The sequence below is a fragment of the Eutrigla gurnardus genome, assembly GCF_963514095.1.
Source record: "Eutrigla gurnardus genome assembly, chromosome: 4".
Taxonomy (NCBI): Eukaryota; Metazoa; Chordata; class Actinopteri; order Perciformes; family Triglidae; genus Eutrigla; species Eutrigla gurnardus.
In genome coordinates, this window is record NC_139918.1 from 11790365 (window position 1) to 11806887 (window position 16523).

A 16523-nucleotide genomic window follows, 5' to 3' on the forward strand; every position below is an offset into this window, starting at 1 on the left:
TCCGTCTCCCCTCTGTGGTTGGCCCCGTCACCGCCCCCTCTTCAGAGGACCTGGCCTCCTGTCCCAAACGAGGCTATATGAGCCCCGCGGTGGAGGTCTTTCAGAGGGTTTCTATTTCCTCTGCCTTAAGGTCTTCAGGTCCTCTTGTACGAAGAGAGGGAAAGATATTGGGGCCCCACGTTGGGCGCCAAAGTGTTAAAATAATTACCCGTTGGTATAGAACTGGAGGAAGGAGATCGGAGTCAGCTCAAGGTCCAAACAGGGATTTAATCTTGATCAAGAGGAGAATTCACAGAACAACATGCTGGTCTGTTGCAAAGTGTAGACTCAAAATGTTGTGAGACGAACATGATATTTATCCATCTTCTTGTGGGTGTGTTTTCACTCAGTTCACAGGGATGGAAGTCATAAACTCCGATGTTTATCTAAACCTTGCATGGGTCGCAAACCCCACCTGGGTCATAAACCACACCCATGTCGCAAAACACCCATGTCGCAAAACACCCATGGGTTGCAAAACACACACAAATGGCCACAGGCCACACGTCACAGGTCACAGGACACATTTACATTCACCAAACCTTCTCATGTGTAAGTCTTCAGTTCAGATGCCTCTCATCAAGAAGTACAACATTTCCATATCAATCACCTGACATAAAATCTTCAAATGTGGTCAACCTGAACTTCAGGAGATGGAAACATGAGAAAAAGTCCAAAACCAACCTCAACACTTCTATGAAACATGACTGATATTATGTTGCACACTAAAATAAAACCTCTAATCAGTGAGAATCAAAAGGACAACAGCTAATAAAGAAATCCATTCAGCCATTTCAATACATAGCAGGAGTCATTTTGTCACATTTTCCCCATAAACTTAATTTCACCACAATAGGCACTTATGTCCATTTGGATTTGGAGCTCTTTCTCTCTTTGAACAAGCCAATGGGGACGCTCCAACCGACCGACCAATGACCTCAAAGGGCCCGCCCCCACTCTGCTGCGGTCCAATCAAGTTCTGAATACCAGAAACCTTGGTAACCCCTCCCTCCATCTCCTGCTATAAAAACAGCTCGTCTCTGCCTGTTGGTCAGAGCTGCTGCTGACTTTGTTCAGAGAAACTCTTTGTTCACTGAGAGGAGAAATGGAACACAAAAGACTCAACCTGGACCAGGAAACCTTCTCTTGTTGCATCTGTTTGGATCTACTGAAGGACCCGGTGACTATTCCCTGTGGACACAGCTACTGCATGAAGTGTATTGAAACCTACTGGGATAAGAAGGAGATCCACAGCTGCCCTCAGTGTAGTCAGGCCTTTACACCGAGGCCTGTCCTGCTGAAAAACACCATGTTGGCAGTTTTGGTGGAGGAGCTGAAGAAGACTGGACTCCAAGCTGCTCCTGCTGGTCTCTGCTATGCTGGACCTGAAGATGTGCCCTGTGATTTCTGCACTGGGAGGAAACTGAAAGCCCTCAAGTCCTGTCTGGTGTGTCTGGCCTCTTACTGTGAGAAACACCTCCAGCCTCATTATGAATCACCAGCATTCAAGAAACATCAGCTGGTGGAGCCCTCCAACAAGCTCCAGGAGAACGTGTGCTCTCGTCATGATGAGGTGATGAAGATGTTCTGCCGTACTGATCAGCAGTCTATCTGTTATCTCTGCGCTGTGGAGGAACACAAAGGCCACGACACAGTCTCAGCTGCAGCAGAAAGGACTGAGAGGCAGAGAGAGTTGGATGTGAGTCGACTAAACATCCAGCAGAGAATCCAGGACAGAGACAAAGATGTGAAGCTGCTCCAACAGGAGGTGGAGGCTATCAACCACTCTGCTGATAAAGCAGTGGAGGACAGTGAGGTGATGTTCACTGAGCTGATCCGCCTCATGGAGAAAAGACGCTCTGACGTGAAGCAGCAGGTCAGATCCCGGCAGGAAACTGAATTGAGTCGAGTCACAGAGCTTCAGGAGAAGCTGGAGCAGGAGATCAGTGAGCTGAAGAGGAAAGACGCTGAGCTGGAGAAGCTCTCACACACAGAGGATCACAACCAGTTTCTACACGACTACCCGTCGCTGTCACCACTCGGTGAGTCCACACACTCATCCAGCATCAACACCCGTCCTCTGCGCAACTTTGAGGACGTGACAGCGGCTGTGTCAGCGGTCAGAGATGACCTGCATGATGTTCTGACAGAGAAATGGATGAAGGTCTTAGCTAAGGGGACTGATGTGGTTGTTTCACTGCCGCAACCAGAGCCCAGGACCAGAGCTGAATTCTTAAAATATTCATGTGCACTCACACTGGATCCAAACACGGCACACATAGACTTGATATTATCTGAGGGGAACAGGAAAGTAACAATGACGGTACCAGGACAGACCGTTCGTAATCACAGAGACAGATTCCAAGATTGGAATCAGGTCCTGAGTAGAGAGAGTCTGACTGGACGCTGTTACTGGGAGGTGGAGAACACTGGGGGGTTAATTTCTATAGCAGTCGCATACAAGAGTAACATCAGAAAAGGTAACCTGCAAGAAGTTGGGTTTGGATACAGTGATAAATCTTGGGCATTAGCAAGTGACAATAAGAGATATGAACTCATTCACAACAAAGTCCTAACTCGCGTCTCAGGTCCTCCGTCCTCCAAAGTAGGAGTGCACCTGGATCACGGAGCAGGTATACTGTCCTTCTATAGGGTCTCCAAGACCATGACTCTCCTCCACAGAGTCCAGACCAGGTTCACTGAGCCTCTCCATGCTGGATTTTCTTTAGATTTCTGTTACGGGGAATCTGTTGTGCTCTGTAAACTCAAATAGACAGAAGTCAGTTAACAGTTGAATTCAGTCTTTTAACTCTTCAACCCATTGTGTCTCCATGTTTGCTGCGGATTGTTGGTTCTTCACTGCTCTGAGATCAGTAGTCAAACATGACAGTTGATAATGTTCATGATAAAAAAAAGTTATATTGGTACTGTAAACTACAATATTGGTATTTTGAAATTGAAACTGCAATAAATTTCTGAAAGCTCAATATTTTCGCACACATTTTTTTCCATTTTTGTTCATGAAGGGGTTTTTGTTTAATTTAGATGTAATGAATCACATTAAGTACACAATGTGTAGTTAGCGATAACCTCATTTAGTCAGACTGGTTGAAGTAAAACAATATTTCCCAAGACTACAATCAAACAACAGACACTGAAATCCTTATGTCAAAAAAGGCAATTTTGTAAACTCAAAGAAAGCCATAAAACATTCACTTTGAATGTAAGGCATCACATTTTATTTGATTTATGGATTACATATAATTTCCCACTGAGGATCAAACATGCCTCCTGACACAAACCAGAAAAAAATAGGAATTTTCAAAACTTCTGTCAAACTTCAGAATAACAGGTCACTGTGACAAGCAAAAGTCTTTGAAAATGGCAAATTTGTTCTGATATGGATAGTAGAGACTGCTGCCTGCATGTTGATGACATGAATGCAAACTGAGCAATTGATCCCTCTTGATTGGCTGGAGTTGCCTCGGTGGTCGTGGGAGAATTTTCCCAGTGGATTAGGCCTACTGGGCTTTTCACACTCACTTCCATTGATTGTTGTTGTGACTCATTGTATGCATGTATTTTTCATACATAATTATCACTTGATTGTCCGAACAAACATCGTTACATTTCAAAGGAGGTGACCAGAAAGTGAGTTGTTGTCAGTAGACGACTCTGCTTTTGTCTCAAAGAGGCTCACATTGATCAGCGACTGCAAACCTAAACTCCACTCACCACTTGCACCTGGACAACGACCTGAAGGAATTGTGCATTTTGAAAGAAAATGGGACAGTGTTGACACCAAGGAGGACTTTGTCCATCCTGGAGAGGGAGGTAACTGGCCGGTCATGAGAAACCACTGGACTTTACCTGCTCAGCAGCAAACAGCAGACCCCAATCCAGAAGGACTCAAGGAACCAGATCTGCTTCTTTTGGTGACTGAATCCATCGATCTGTAGTATTGATACACTTTACTTGTGATGTCATTTCATTCATAGCATCCTCTCGTTTCACAACTAATCAACAGAAAGCACACTTCATTATTTGATCTGAAATGTAAATGTGTAAACATCACCTGACATAAAATCTTCAAATGTGGTCAACCTGAACTTCAGGAGATGGAAACATGAGAAAAAGTCCAAAACCAACCTCAACACTTCTATGAAACATGACTGATATTATGTTGCACACTAAAATAAAACCTCTAATCAGTGAGAATCAAAAGGACAACAGCTAATAAAGAAATCCATTCAGCCATTTCAATACATAGCAGGAGTCATTTTGTCACATTTTCCCCATAAACTTAATTTCACCACAATAGGCACTTATGTCCATTTGGATTTGGAGCTCTTTCTCTCTTTGAACAAGCCAATGGGGACGCTCCAACCGACCGACCAATGACCTCTAAGGGCCCGCCCCCACTCTGCTGCGGTCCAATCAAGTTCTGAATACCAGAAACCTTGGTAACCCCTCCCTCCATCTCCTGCTATAAAAACAGCTCGTCTCTGCCTGTTGGTCAGAGCTGCTGCTGACTTTGTTCAGAGAAACTCTTTGTTCACTGAGAGGAGAAATGGAACACAAAAGACTCAACCTGGACCAGGAAACCTTCTCTTGTTGCATCTGTTTGGATCTACTGAAGGACCCGGTGACTATTCCCTGTGGAAACAGCTACTGCATGAAGTGTATTGAAACCTACTGGGATAAGAAGGAGATCCACAGCTGCCCTCAGTGTAGGCAGACCTTTACACCGAGGCCTGTCCTGCTGAAAAACACCATGTTGGCAGTTTTGGTGGAGGAGCTGAAGAAGACTGGACTCCAAGCTGCTCCTGCTGGTCTCTGCTATGCTGGACCTGAAGATGTGGCCTGTGATTTCTGCACTGGGAGGAAACTGAAAGCCCTCAAGTCCTGTCTGGTGTGTCTGGCCTCTTACTGTGAGAAACACCTCCAGCCTCATTATGAATCACCAGCATTCAAGAAACATCAGCTGGTGGAGCCCTCCAACAAGCTCCAGGAGAACGTGTGCTCTCGTCATGACGAGGTGATGAAGATGTTCTGCCATGCTGATCAGCAGTCTGTCTGTTATCTCTGCGCTGTGGAGGAACACAAAGGGCACAACACAGTCTCGGCTGCAGCAGAAAGGACTGAGAGGCAGAAACTGCTGAATGCTATCAGTGGCCTGTCTCGTCAGCTCGCTGTGCTTGCTGCTGATGTGACTGAGCAGTTCGCCGCACTAAACTCCAGGTTGGCTGCTTTAGAGACGAAACAGTGTGTGGAAGAGACTAACGTTAACTCGAAGAAGAGAAGACGGGTGAACAATCCCAAGATTGCGGTAAGAATATGTTCGTGACTGCTAGCTAAGCTAAAATTAGCAAAGCAAGCCCAAGCTAAAAGTAGCATAGTAGCCTTGTAAAAGAACAAGAGAGAGGAACCAGTGTAACGTTAAGTTGCTTTGTTAAGTGTATGTTGTTGGTCTTTTACAGGAAGCAGTACGCCGTCTTCACAACTCGGAGACGAATTGTAGGCGCTACGAACCGGAGCAAGGGTTAGATTTAAAGAATATGCTTTCATTCTGCTGTATAAGGAAATAGATGCGTTAACAGTAGATACCGATCTTAACTGTTCATTTTGTTTTCACAGACGAACCTCGCCTCATAACGAAGCTGTGACCTCTTACTTGCTCGGAGCTTTGTCCGCAAGTCCGGATTTCTATGACGCTGATAGTGACGCCTGTTCTGTCCCTCAGTTTTGTGTTATTATTTTATTCCTTTTCTGGAGGTTTATTTTCTAACAGATTCAAGCTATTTTAGTCTACAGCTAATCTGGTTACTGTGCCTTTAAGAGAACCTAGTGATTTGAGTTTGTTGTTTATCTTACACTGCCATCTAGTGGCGCATGTTGGAAGCAGGAAGTGCAGCAGAGCACAAAAACGTTTCGCTCCTGGGTCGAGTCTGGCTACTTCCTCAACTTTTGCCCTTGTCAAAGGCATAATCTGTGAGTTAAATCAAATATGCTTAATTAGGAATGTTTACCAGCGCTTTCATTTTGCATTTCGTGTTATTGAAGGCGGTACGCCATTCACTCAGTATGAGTGACATTATCATTTAGCATTGTGGTTGCTATTGAAAATACAATGTATTTGCTAACGTTAAGACCTCAGGTTGTTTATTCTACACAGAGATAAGTGTGAATGTATGTCTTTACATGGAAACTGAAAGTTGTGTATTGTGATTATTTTCTTACAGTTTTACAAAGTAAAATGGATCAGTAAACTGATGAATGCTTCACGAGTGGTTACTGAAGCCATATGTTTAGCTCGCTGCATAGGCTAAAGCTCTTAGCTGAGGGCAGAAGAACGCCATTGTGTGTAAGTAACTTTTACTGTTTTCTTCTTCCTTGTTTTAATTTTACTGTGACTTAAGTTTTCTTATTCATACCACTCATTTAATTGTTTTCCAGCTGCCTGTAAGACATACTATGAAACGGTACGCAGGAGCTTCAGACACACACAGCCTGATCTCGCATCGCAGGCGGAAGCTGTGAAGAGGTCAGCTCGGAGTCGTTCTAGGAGAAAGAGGGTAAGACTTATTAGATTTATTAGATCAGTTTTTGGTCAATGTGACCAAACCTACCTAAACCTATTTTTCAGGTGCATTAATAGATGTGTTGTGTCCATGCGCATTGCATCACGCAGTACTGATCTGTCTTTATTGATTGTTTTACAGCTGCTGGAAGCGAGACGGAGTGTGCTTGCTGGCGATGAGGTGGACCGTTGGAAGCGCGCCACCACAGACATGATGTCTGATGAGGAGGACGGCGTCGTTGGCTGGGTGTCTGGATGGATTGTGCGACCTCCATCCTCTCGTAGCCAGGAGCTCACCGAGCTCTGTGCGACTCTAGTCGCGATTAGAGAAGAATCCCAAGTACAGGGCCACGCACCGCAGGCGGCTGTAAAATTGACCAAATTCGGACAGAATGTCGCCAGTTCATTTGTTTGTTGTGTGGGCAAATTTGTACAGTTGTGTGTTGTGTTCTCAATAAAGCTCTTTCTTTGAATACTTCCTCCTGGCAGTTTTTCCTTTCCTCAATAAATTCATTTATATTTATAAATATATAAATAAGTGTGTGTGTATATATATGTATAAATACATATATATACACACACACACACACACACATGTGTATATATATATATGTATATATATATATATATATATATATATATATATATATATATATATATATATATATATATATATATATATATATATATATATATATATATATAGTGATAGATCTGCTAACCAATCACTAGTGATTATTCTTGTTTAAAAGACCCAGTGTGACCAATAGTAACACATCTGCCAACGTGGGTTGGCTTTACATTTATAATGACCAGATCTGCCAACCAATCACGAGGGATTATGCTTGTTTAAAACTATTGGTTTCATCCAATCCTGAGTGAGGATATTCAAGCCATCTCTGGCCAGGCGCGGTTTCGCTGCTATTCATATGCTAATTAGAGCCTTCGCTGTGGTCCGTTTTCGACAATTTTCGGCACAGACGAACGCGGCGTTCGCAGCCTGTAAATTGTCGTTAACTCACGAAAATTAGATTTCCGGGCGTTTACAGGGAAGAAAATCCGACTTTTCATGCAGTGAGAGGCAGAGAGAGTTGGATGTGAGTCGACTAAACATCCAGCAGAGAATCCAGGACAGAGACAAAGATGTGAAGCTGCTCCAACAGGAGGTGGAGGCTATCAACCACTCTGCTGATAAAGCAGTGGAGGACAGTGAGGTGATGTTCACTGAGCTGATCCGTCTCATGGAGAAAAGACGCTCTGACGTGAAGCAGCAGGTCAGATCCCGGCAGGAAACTGAAGTGAGTCGAGTCACAGAGCTTCAGGAGAAGCTGGAGCAGGAGATCAGTGAGCTGAAGAGGAAAGACGCTGAGCTGGAGAAGCTCTCACACACAGAGGATCACAACCAGTTTCTACACGACTACCCGTCGTTGTCACCACTCAGTGAGTCCACACACTCATCCAGCATCAACGCCCGTCCTCTGCGCAACTTTGAGGACGTGACAGCGGCTGTGTCAGCGGTCAGAGATGACCTGCATGATGTTCTGACAGAGAAATGGATGAAGGTCTTAGCTAAAGGGACTGATGTGGTTGTTTCACTGCTGCAACCAGAGCCCAGGACCAGAGCTGAATTCTTAAAATATTCATGTGCACTCACACTGGATCCAAACACGGCACACAGAGACTTGATATTATCTGAGGGGAACAGGAAAGTAACAATGACGGTACCAGGACAGACCGTTCGTAATCACAGAGACAGATTCCAAGATTGGAATCAGGTCCTGAGTAGAGAGAGTCTGACTGGACGCTGTTACTGGGAGGTGGAGAACACTGGGGGGTTAATTTCTATAGCAGTCGCATACAAGAGTAACATCAGAAAAGGTAACCTGCAAGAAGTTGGGTTTGGATACAGTGATAAATCTTGGGCATTAGCAAGTGACAATAAGAGATATGAACTCATTCACAACAAAGTCCTAACTCGCGTCTCAGGTCCTCCGTCCTCCAAAGTAGGAGTGTACCTGGATCACGGAGCAGGTATACTGTCCTTCTATAGGGTCTCCAAGACCATGACTCTCCTCCACAGAGTCCAGACCAGGTTCACTGAGCCTCTCCATGCTGGATTTTCCTCAGATTTCTGTTACGGGGAATCTGTTGTGCTCTGTAAACTCAAATAGACAGAAGTCAGTTAACAGTTGAATTCAGTCTTTTAACTCTTCAACCCATTGTGTCTCCATGTTTGCTGCAGATTGTTGGTTCTTCACTGCTCTGAGATCAGCTGTCAAACATGACAGTTGATCATGTTCATGATAAAAAAAAAGTTATATTGGTACTGTAAACTACAATATTGGTATTTTGAAATTGAAACTGCAATACATTTCTGAAAGCTCAATATTTTCGTACACATTTTTGTTCATGAAGGGGTTTTTGTTTAATTTAGATATAACGAATCACATTAAGTACACAATGTGTAGTTAGCGATAACCTCATTTAGTCAGACTGGTTGAAGTAAAACAATATTTCCCAAGACTACAATCAAACCACAGACACTGAAATCCTTATGTCAAAAAAGGCAATTTTGTAAACTCAAAGAAAGCCATAAAACAAGTATTTTATTCCTTGGCCATGATGGGACACAATCTGGATTTGCATCATGTTTCACATTCACTTTGAATGTAAGGCATCACATTATATTTGATTAATGGATTACATATAATTTCCCACTGAGGATCAAACATGCCTCCTGACACAAACCAGAAAAAAATAGGAATTTTCAAAACTTCTGTCAAACTTCAGAATACAGAATATTGTCTTTGAAAATGGCAAATTTGTTCTGATATGGATAGTAGAGACTGCTGCCTTCATGTTGATGACATGAATGCAAACTGAGCAATTGATCCCTCTTGATTGGCTGGAGTTGCCTCGGTGGTCGTGGGAGAATTCTCCCAGTGGATTAGGCCTACTGGGTTTTTCACACTCACTTCCATTGATTGTTGTTGTGACTCATTGTATGCATGCATTTTTCATACATAATTATCACTTGATTGTCCGAACAAACATCGTTACATTTCAAAGGAGGTGACCAGAAAGTGAGTTGTTGTCAGTAGACGACTCTGCTTTTGTCTCAAAGAGGCTCACATTGATCAGCGACTGCAAACCTAAACTCCACTCACCACTTGCACCTGGACAACGACCTGAAGGAATTGTGCATTTTGAAAGAAAATGGGACAGTGTTGACACCAAGGAGGACTTTGTCCATCCTGGAGAGGGAGGTTAACTGGCTGGTCATGAGAAACCACTGGACTTTACCTGCTCAGCAGCAAACAGCAGACCCCAATCCAGAAGGACTCAAGGAACCAGATCTGCTTCTTTTGGTGACTGAATCCATCGATCTGTAGTATTGATACACTTTACTTGTGATGTCATTTCATTCATAGCATCCTCTCGTTTCACAACTAATCAACAGAAAGCACACTTCATTATTTTATCTGAAATGTAAATGTGTAAACATCACCTGACATAAAATCTTCAAATGTGGTCAACCTGAACTTTAGGAGATGGAAACATGAGAAAAAGTCCAAAACCAACCTCAACACTTCTGTGAAACATGGCTGATATTATGTTGCACACTAAAATAAAACCTCTAATCAGTGTGACGGCTTCAGAGCTGGCCATGTCTGTTTCTTGTGCTGGCTGTTGCCTTGTTCTTCCAGGTGGGTGGAGCTGTTGATGAGAGATGCAGTTCACCTGACAGCTAAGGAGGCTATTTAAGCAGACCTGCTGCTGATGATCTCTCTCTTCCCCTGGCCTGCCTACTGACAGCATGTGTTTCTGTTTAGTTTGCCTATTATGTTGTCTTATTTTGTTTACTTTATATAATTAAAATATGTTTAACTCCTTCTAGACTGTGTGGTCTCCCTTTTTGTCACTGACTTTGAGCCAGGTTGTGACAAAATGGGGGCTCGTCCGAAGGCTTTGTTTGGTAGGTTTCTAATATTGAGTAGAAGCTTTTGTATCAGCTATTGGGTTTAAACTAGTACTATTTGTTGCTTCCATCTTAGATTAGTATGTACTATTAAAGGTTTGGGGCTTTTCTTTAGGATAGAGAGTAAACTTGTTTTTGTTTAGCTATGTATGATCTGAGCTAGTAGTCTGGATATTATAGCTAGTAGGTACTAGGTGTGGGAGGCCGCATAGTTTATTGGTTGTGGTTAAGTAGGTTTAGTTGCTGTGGTTGAGGTTAATGCATCTTTTTGCTTTGTTAGTTGTGCATTTGGCTAATGTTAGAGCTTTAGTGCTATCTTGTAAAGGGCTGGAGATAGTTTTTGAAATTGCCAAAGGGACAGTATTGATGGTTTGGAGTGCACATGTTAGAATTTGAACTTTCCCTGGTAGGATAAAGCAACGTTCCTCATTTGGGGGTTAGTTCGTAAAAACTTGGTAATGTTGTGGCAATGTGGTTAGTGTTAGTTGTCTCAGACAACTTTCTCGGGAGCATGTCCGTGGGATCTTGCAGGGTTGCCTGCTTGCAGGTCGCCTTTCAACCCCACTGGTTTCCAGTGTGTAAGTACCCGCCGCAAGCCGCATGAAGAGACAGGGTTGAGTCTAGTAAGTTTCTGGATAGGTAGTTAGTGGGAGGGTGATGATTCAAAGTGCACTTCAGTTATCCGTACTGTTCAGTTATGGCTACTGTTGCTAGTTTTGTTCAGTCTCCTTCTGAGGAACTGTTGAATAGTTGTACGAAGGAACAACTTTTGAAGCTCGTTGAATATTATGAAGTTGATGTTGGAAACAGTCGGTTGAAGGAAGAAATTCGGGGGTCATTGATGACTGCTTTAATAGACAGTGGTGTTTTGGCAGATGCAGTGCAGAGTTCAATTGACTGTGTAGATGAGTCTGTAGTCTCTCTCACTGTAGCATTAAGCTTTGAGCAGCAAAAAGAGCTATTGTTGTTGCAAATGGAGAGGGATAAATTGGGTATCGAAAGGGAAAGGCTTAAGCAGTCTATGGAAAAGGAAAGACTGCAGTTGCAGCAATACCAGTTGGACCTAATTAGGGCAGGTAAGCTTTCTGATAATGCTGATATTGGGGGTTCACTTGGGCCTGCAGCATCTGTTTCAAGAGAATTGAAAAGGTTTGATTTGGTGGGTAACTTGCGCCTTTTACCGAAGTATGATGAGAGAGATCCAGACACCTTTTTCTCCCTTTTTGAACGTGTCGCCGAGGTAAGAGGTTGGCCTGAGGCTGACAGTGTAGTTATGTTGCAAACTGTATTTACAGGAAAAGCCAAAGAAGCGTATTCAGCTCTTAGTGTAGCTGACAGTCAGAAATATGCTACTGTTAAAAATGCAGTTTTGAAAGCTTATGAATTGGTACCAGAGGCCTATCGGCAACGTTTCAGGTCCTGGAGGAAGTCTGATAAGCAGTCGCATGTTGAGTTTGCGAGAGACTTAACCAAACATTTCAACCGGTGGTGTTCTGCTTTTGAGGTTACTACCCTTAAAGACCTATGTGATCTGATGGTGCTCGAACAATTTAAAGATTGCATTCCACCTGAGGTTGCCACTCATATTTCTGAGCGTGGGGTACAAACTGCTTCGGAAGCTGCTACTCTAGCAGATGACTGTGTTGGCACGGAAAGGAAAGTTTGGGTTGAGCTATGTTTCTGATAAGGCTACTATTAAAGCTGTTGGTCACTCTCCTAAATTTTCTTGGTCTGAGTCTACAAAAGTAAATCGTGGTTTACGTTCAGTTGGTTTTGATCAAGTTTGCAATTATTGCCATGATCATGGGCATTGGAAAGCAGAGTGTCCTGTACTGAGAAGTAGGGTAAAGCACACAGGTAATAAACATATTAAACCAGCTGCTCTTAGTGTTCCAGTGAGAAACATTCCAGTTCTCTCTGAGGAGGTGCTTGATTCAGTCAAACCTAAAACTGATAAATATTCAGGTTTTGAAGCTTTTGTGTCAGATGGGTTTGTGGCTCTCGTTGGCAGTGATGTTAAAGTGCCTGTGAAGATTCTTCGTGATACAGGAGCAAAGAGTTCATTTATTCTAGCTTCTGTGCTGCCTTTTTCTCAGGACTCAGATTCTGGTGATTGTGTTGCGGTACGTGGAATGGGTTTAACAACTCTGTTGGTTCCTGTACACAAGGTCATTCTATCTTGTGGCTTGGTGAGTGGTGAGGTCCACATGGGGGTTCGGCCTGCCTTGCCTTTAGATGGGATAGATGTGATTCTGGGGAATGATGTGGCTGGCAATCGTGTCTGGGCTGATGGCACCCCACCTGTTAATCCTATACCTTTGTTTAGAGAACCAGATAATTGTAAACAGGAGTTTCCAGAGGTCTTCACAGCTTGTGCTGTAACACGGGCAATGTCACAAGCTAAGTTAGATTCTTCAGTTCAGGAAGTAAGTGATAATGCAATTGATTTGACTGTACCTGAATATCTCTGTCTCCCAGCAGGAGTTTATTGGAGACCAGCGAGCTGATGCTGCGTTGAGTGGGCTGTTTGACCAGGTGCGGTCTAACCATGGAGCTAATAGTGCAGCCGTTGGGTATTTCCTGCAGAGTGAGGTATTGGTCCGTAAGTGGGTGCCCCAGGGTTTGGATTGTATGGGGGATCCAGTTGTCCAAATAGTGGTACCAACTAAGCATAGGAATAAAGTGTTGGAGTGTGCTCATGATCAGACTGGGCATTTGGGAGTCAGGAAAACATACTGTCACATTTTACGTTACTTCTTTTGGCCTCGTCTTAAGCGTGATGTTGCAGCTTACATTAAGACTTGCCATACATGTCAAGTAACCGGTAAACCAAACCAGACAATTAAGCCTGCTCCACTTTTTCCAATCCCTGCAGTTGATAACCCATTTGAACATCTAATCATTGATTGTGTTGGGCCTTTGCCCAAATCAAAAGCTGGATCTGAGTATCTGTTGACTGTGATGTGCCAGGTTACACGTTATCCTGCCGTTTATCCATTGCGTACTATCACAGCAAAGTCTGTAGTCAAAGCTTTGACCCAGTTTATTGCCATATTTGGAATACCAAAAATCATTCAGAGTGACCAAGGGTCAAACTTCTCATCACATTTGTTTTCGCAAGTACTCAAGCAACTACACATCAAGCATAACAAAGCATCTGCTTATCATGCACAGAGCCAAGGTGCTTTAGAACGGTTTCACCAAACTCTCAAGTCCCTGTTGCGATCCTATTGCACAGAAATGGACAGGGACTGGGAGGAAGGTGTACCATGGTTGCTTTTAGCTGCCAGAGAGGTGAGTCAAGAGAGCACTGGGTTTAGTCCCAATGATCTAGTCTTTGGTCACAAGGTACGGGGACCATTGGCTGTACTTCAGGATGAGTGGATTGGAGATGAACCACCTCCAAATTTGATAGATTATGTAAATGGTTTCAAACACAGGCTTTATATGGCTGGCAAATTGGCTAAGCAAAATCTGGCAAAATCTCAGGCACACATGAAGCACTTGTATGACAGGCGCTCTGAGACACGTCAGTTTAGTGAGGGTGACCAAGTATTGGCTTTGTTGCCAGTAGTAGGTTCACCATTTCGAGCAAAATTTGTTGGACCATACACGGTAGTGAGTCAGCTTACAGAACAATGTAAGAACTCTTATTGCTACTCCCAACCGCAGGAAGAGAAACCAACTTTGCAACATAAACTTGTTGAAACCTTATGTTTGTGACTCTTCTCAGGTTCGGTCTGATGACGTGGATCCCTCTTCCTCAGAAGTGTGTTTGGCCTTGACCGCTGGTCCAGTGATGCAGTCAGCAGTTAGTGGGGGGGAAGATGTGGCAGCACCTGATGATTCATTGCTGCGTGGTCGCTTGAAGAACTCTGAATCGCTTCAAATTGAACTGCTAAACAGTTATCCATCCTTATTTGGGGACAAGCCTTCAAAGACGAATTTGATGAAACATGATATTGACGTGGGTGACGCAAAACCGATTCGTCAAAGATTTTATCGAGTTTCTGAGGAGAAGCGAAAAATAATTGATGGTGAAGTTAAGTACATGCTTGATAACAACATCGCTGTACCTTCATCATCTAGTTGGGCTTCTCCCTGTTTGCTTGTTGAGAAATCTGACAAGTCACCGCGTTGTTGTACAGATTTCCGAAAAGTAAATGCTGTAACTAAGCCTGATTCTTATCCATTGCCTCGCGTCGAGGACTGTATTGACCAAGTTGGCTCAGCCAAGTATGTAAGTAAATTTGATCTACTAAAGGGGTACTGGCAGGTGCCATTAACACCAAGAGCTCAAGAAATATCTGCTTTTATAACAGCATCGGGTTTGTTTTCATACACAGTTATGGGTTTTGGCTTACGCAACGCTCCAGCGACATTCCAACGACTTATGAATATGGTCGTTAATGGACTTGAAGGTTGCGCTGTGTATTTAGATGATGTGGTTATATACAGTAACACCTGGGAGGATCATTTAGGTCGTATTTGTGCTTTGTTTGAACGACTAGCAGACGGAAATTTGACTGTAAACTTAGCGAAATGTGAGTTTGCTAAAGCCACTGTGACATACTTGGGTAAGGTTGTGGGTCAGGGTCAGGTGCAGCCTGTTTATGCGAAGGTTGCGGCTATTACTGAGTTTCCTGTTCCCACCACTAAAAAGGAATTGATGAGGTTTTTGGGTCTGGTCGGCTATTATCGCTGTTTTTGCCGTGATTTCTCAACTGTGGTGGCTCCTCTGACTGACTTGTTGAAGGCAAAAGCTAAATTTATCTGGTCTGCCTCATGTAAGCAAGCTTTCTGTGATAAAGAGTTATTGTGCTCTACTCCAGTTCTGTTGGCTCCCCAGTTGGATCAGCCTTTCAAGCTACATGTGGATGCAAGTCATATTGGAGCAGGTGCAGTATTACTTCAAGCTGATAAAAGAGGTACTGAACGTCCTGTTTTCTATTCAAAGAAGTTCAACTCGTATCAGTTAAATTATTCAGTGATCGAAAAAGAAGCGCTGGCATTAATCTTGGCTTTGCAGCATTTCCATGTCTACCTAGATTCGGGAAGGCCAATCACAGTGTTCACCGACCATAACCCATTGACTTTTTTGAGCTCTCTGCAGAACCCAAATCAGAGGCTCATGCGGTGGGCTCTGTTTCTGCAGCCTTACAACCTGGACATTCGGCACATCAAGGGCAAGGACAATATTATGGCGGATGCCTTGTCCCGGGCACCTTTATAGTCTTGTACAACATGATTGATGTCTCCTACTCTGTCTTCTGTAGTCTGTTTTCCTTCCTCTTAAACTGCTCCTAGGCGTCAAGGTTGCTGAGGTTGGAGGTGCAGAGTCCGGAGTGAAGAGGAGTGATCAGTTGACTAGTACAGGGCCGGAAAAGGGGGGGGGGGGCTGTGTACAGTACCAGCCCATCACATCCTCACGCCATACAGTTAAGTTGTCATTTCTGCTTTAATTACTAATTGTGCGTGTATATTACTGTACCTAAGGTTCAGGGTGAGAACCCTGTCTTATGGGGGGGAGTGTGACGGCTTCAGAGCTGGCCATGTCTCTTTCTTGTGCTGGCTGTTGCCTTGTTCTTCCAGGTGGGTGTAGCTGTTGATGAGAGATGCAGTTCACCTGACAGCTAAGGAGGCTATTTAAGCAGACCTGCTGCTGATGATCTCTCTCTTCCCCTGGCCTGCCGACTGACAGCATGTGTTTCTGTTTAGTTTGCCTATTATGTTGTCTTATTTTGTTTACTTTATATAATTAAAATATGTTTAACTCCTTCTAGACTGTGTGGTCTCCCTTTTTGTCACTGACTTTGAGCCAGGTTGTGACATCAGTGAGAATCAAAAGGACAACAGCTAATAAAGAAATCCATTCAGCCATTTCAATACATAGCAGGAGTCATTTTGTCACATTTTCCCCATAAA

At 43.6% G+C, this 16523-nt stretch overlaps 1 protein-coding gene across 1 annotated transcript; it reads left to right on the top strand.

Moving 5' to 3' along the window:
- Window positions 1-1144: 1144 nt before the first annotated feature.
- LOC311012431 (uncharacterized protein) lies at window positions 1145-8790 on the top strand (the record flags this gene model as incomplete). The annotated part of the gene is made up of 4 exons (XM_084007893.1): window positions 1145-2035; window positions 4766-5014; window positions 7744-8328; window positions 8611-8790. The coding sequence occupies 4 exons, from the start codon at window positions 1145-1147 to the stop codon at window positions 8788-8790; spliced, it is 1905 nt and encodes a 634-aa protein (XP_083864019.1).
- Between the last annotated feature and the right edge of the window lie 7733 nt (window positions 8791-16523).